The sequence below is a fragment of the Triticum aestivum genome, chromosome 5B, assembly GCF_018294505.1.
Source record: "Triticum aestivum cultivar Chinese Spring chromosome 5B, IWGSC CS RefSeq v2.1, whole genome shotgun sequence".
NCBI lineage: Eukaryota > Viridiplantae > Streptophyta > Magnoliopsida > Poales > Poaceae > Triticum > Triticum aestivum.
The window spans coordinates 341,573,670-341,577,380 of NC_057807.1; the positions used below are offsets into that span (position 1 = coordinate 341,573,670).

General features: G+C 51.8%; 1 protein-coding gene across 1 annotated transcript in view; it reads right to left on the bottom strand.

The window, feature by feature from the left end:
• The window catches only part of LOC123114773 (probable LRR receptor-like serine/threonine-protein kinase At1g51810), a 15,513-nt gene extending 12,794 nt beyond the window's left edge, over positions 1-2,719 (bottom strand). The window contains exon 1 of the mRNA XM_044536190.1: positions 2,473-2,719. Coding sequence (XP_044392125.1) covers positions 2,473-2,719 — 247 coding nt within the window. The remainder of the gene's footprint in view (positions 1-2,472) is intronic.
• Positions 2,720-3,711: the final 992 nt, after the last annotated feature.

Here is a 3,711-nt window from a genome sequence, read left to right on the forward strand (position 1 = left end):
CGCCGCCAGCGCCGCGCGGGCAGGGCCCAGCAGACCAAGTCGGCGGCGGCGGGAGGGAGAGGGACGGGGAGGGGGCCGAAGGAGAAGGAGCGGCAGGGGCCTGCCTGTCGCCCGCGGGGGGAAAGGGAGGCGAGTGGGGCGGAGGGAGGAACCGTAGCCTAGCTCACGTGGGGGGGGGGGATACTCTCATAATACTACCTATGTAAACGACGTTTACAGAAAATCAGGTTAGTATATCTATCGGAGAAGAGAGAAAAAACAGTAAGATGCAATCGGCAAAAAACAGTAACAAGTAAAGAGATATCATAGTGACGCCATAATGCAGAAATAATTCTCAAAACTGAAAAACGTGACCACATCCCAGTTTAGGCTTAGCGTGGTATACTAATAATACAAGTAATCCATGTTCTAGTAGGAGGGTAGCAGAAACTTACCTACCAATCTACGATCATGGACTTAGGCCTGTGTGAACGAGGCCATGTCGGCGGCGAACTGTTGCACAACGCTGGCCAGAGGTCGTCCTGCTCGCGCAAGAGGGAGGAGATATTCCGCGAGGCTGTTCCTTGGCAGTAGCCTACTCCCCCGGCAAAGCTGGATACCATCATGATGTACGACGCTAAATTTGAGGGCACGATCTCTTTTTCCTCGGGGCTGCCATCGACAATTGTTCACCGCAGATCCATTGGACCGTGGTTAATTTGTTTTTAGGGGGCGCGAGGCAATCTGGTGAATTGTTGGATTAGAGTAAGTACAATAGAGCTTAGTCAGCGGGCTATAAGCAATAAACTAGTATATTTATGCTTAGTTGAAAGAAAGAGAAGAGGAGAGAGAACGTAAGCGGGCTCTTCGTGAAGAGTCAGCTCTAGCACGTGCTCCTAGGCACTTTGTGAGAATGAAAGGTGGGCCACATAATAAAAAAATAGTACACTTTTTTGATCTACTATTGTATATGTTACCTATAAGATGGGCTGTAGATGACATGACACTAGCTTATAGCCAGCAGCTGGTTATACTATTAACCATGCTCTTAGGGCAGTGCGACGCTTTGACTCTTCCTTGGACTCGACGCAAGATGGGGCGGCGCAGGCACACAGATTCCTGGTTTCTTGGCGCGTGGGGCATTTTTTAGGGCAATAGTAGGGGGCATGTTGGAGCTAATAGACTTTTTACGAGAGCCCTCAAAAATTGTTTTGAGTGGCAAAGTAGGGGCCAAGATGCTCGAAGCACACCAGCAACACGCCCCAAGGCCGCTGGGAACTACTCGCTCACGGCAGGACTGCACCGCCGTGCATTGTCATCTAGAGGAGCCGCAACACCTCTTCAAGTCGCATAAAGCCCCTCTTCATGTACATCTTGATTCATCTACCATGACTGGATGGATGACCACAAACACCATCATGATGTCGCCTTGTCTTATCTAGAGGACTTCCGGCCCCAAACACCACCACTCGAACCACTGGGCGCCGGCTTCCATTCATATTTGGTAGGGCCGGACCTGGCTTTTTAGCACTAGCCGGGTCAATTGATACCAATAAGAACTGGTGCCATTTAAAAATGGAACAGGTGAATCCTTAATTAAATTAGTGATATGCATGTCTTTTTGACAATACTTTAGTGATATATGCATGTTTATTTATAGAGAATGAACCAAATGCAATAGAAATGCCCCCATAGAACGTTTTGTTATGACAGACCCGCATGTATAGCCTACTCAAGTGTCGGCCCGGGACCGCCGTGGCAGGATACGCCAGGGGCGGCAAGGAGAGAGACAAGGGAGGGAGGTCGGCATCTCTAGGGCTTTCGCCTAATGGATCCCCTGCCCAAAGTGCAACAATAACCTTAATAATTATATAATCGTAATGACCGATCTGTGTAATAAGCAACAGTACTTGAAGATTTAGATTGGTCCGATATAGTTGACATACATATTTTCACTTCTGTTTTTTGGGGCTTGAAGACACCAACATTGGCGTTGACTGACTAGTTCTTCTCCAGTAAGAGGGGAGAAGGAATGATGAATGACATTAAGACAATGACCCCTCTTTCTCACGGAATTGGTCGACATGTGATCTCTACAGCACACCACTTTATTTTAGTGCCTCAACTTGCAATACAGTGAGCAAGCCATGAAGTCTTCCTATTTTCATTTGCTTATTATACTCCCGGGACCTCATCATCATAACTAAACAAGTTATATTTTGTAAGCGTTCCACAAATTTAATGAAAACTTAGTTCGAAGGATACCACAAAAGATAGATTCTCCGTTTTATCTTAAAGGTAGAGATCGATGGCTTCATTATATTAGAACAACTCCAATGGGATGACCCAAACGGACGTCAATTTTGTCCGCTTTTTATCAATTTGGGTCGCCCGTCCGCCTGTCCGCGTCTGGTTTTTTCATTTGGGTCGACAGGTGCGCCCAACAGGAAACTGGTGCATTTTATGCGTTTCCGCGTTGACATTCAGTCGAACACCTGATGGGCGAGCTCACCTCCGCCGCCGTGCCCCACGCGCTCGGCTGCGCCGCCTCGCCCGCAGCTCGCCGCGCCCACCGCGTGAGCTCGGCTGCCTCGGTCCGCAGTTCACCCCGTCCTCCGCGCTCGTTCGCGCGCCGCGCCCACCCCGAATCCCACCCCGTCCTCTGCGCTCGTTCGCTACCCCGCGAGCTCGCCTCCGCCACCGCCCATACTCCACATTGCACACTCCGGGGCGCGCCCATGCTCCGGGGCGCGTGCTCGCGCCCATGCTTCGGGTGTCGCACACGGCCAGCCGCGGCTAGCTAGCTAGCCAGCACGCGCGCGCGGCAGCAGCACCAGCATGCATGCACGGCCAGCGACGGCTTGCTAGCTAGCTAGCAAGCCCGCGGCGGGCAGCAACGCATGCTGCATAGCGCGGCCAGCGGCGAGGCGAGCCGCCGGGTGCGGTCAGACACGGGCGCCGGAGTAGCACGAGCCCACCACGGCGAAGCACCGGCGCCGGAGGAGGACGAGCGGGGTGGGTGGATGGGTGGGTGGGAGAAGAAAAAGGAGGAGAGAGACGGGATGGAACAAATGGATGTGGATGGCAAGTGGGCCAGGTGGCACATGCAGTCGGACGGAGGCGGACCGAAAGGGCACAGAGAGCGTCCGCTTTGTATCTGCTTTTGACCCAATTTTTCTCAAATATGAGATGGATATGGGTCCGACCGAACACAAAGCAGACAGCAGGCGAACGCTATGTCTGTTTGGGTCGCCCTGTTGGGCCAAGTTTTATATCCAGATGACCCAAACGGACAAAAAGTTGGAGTTGCTCTTAGATGCAGGTTCATCCGTAGTGGTCTGAATTCTGAACCAAAGGGACATGTGGTTTCCTGGGTGGATGCGTTGACATATTTAAACAATACCGATATTCTTTCCTAGTAATACTGATACTTTATCTCAAAAAAAATACTGATACCTACTGTACAAGGGCCGTCAACAGAATGACAACCTACATTAATTCAACCAATGCAAATGCAACAAATTTTTTATTAGATCATCAGGGTCGGATCCCCGGTTGCATTTTATTGAAATGAAACCATGCTCACATAGATCTCCTCTGAACAGGACCCCTCCCTCCCACACGTCGCTCCCGCGAGCGACTGAGGGGTAACCCTAGCCGCCGGCGCGCGACCCCCCTCCCCTGGCTGCCGCCTGTCCACGCCGCCGGGCAAAGCCCGGTGGGTGCTGGCGG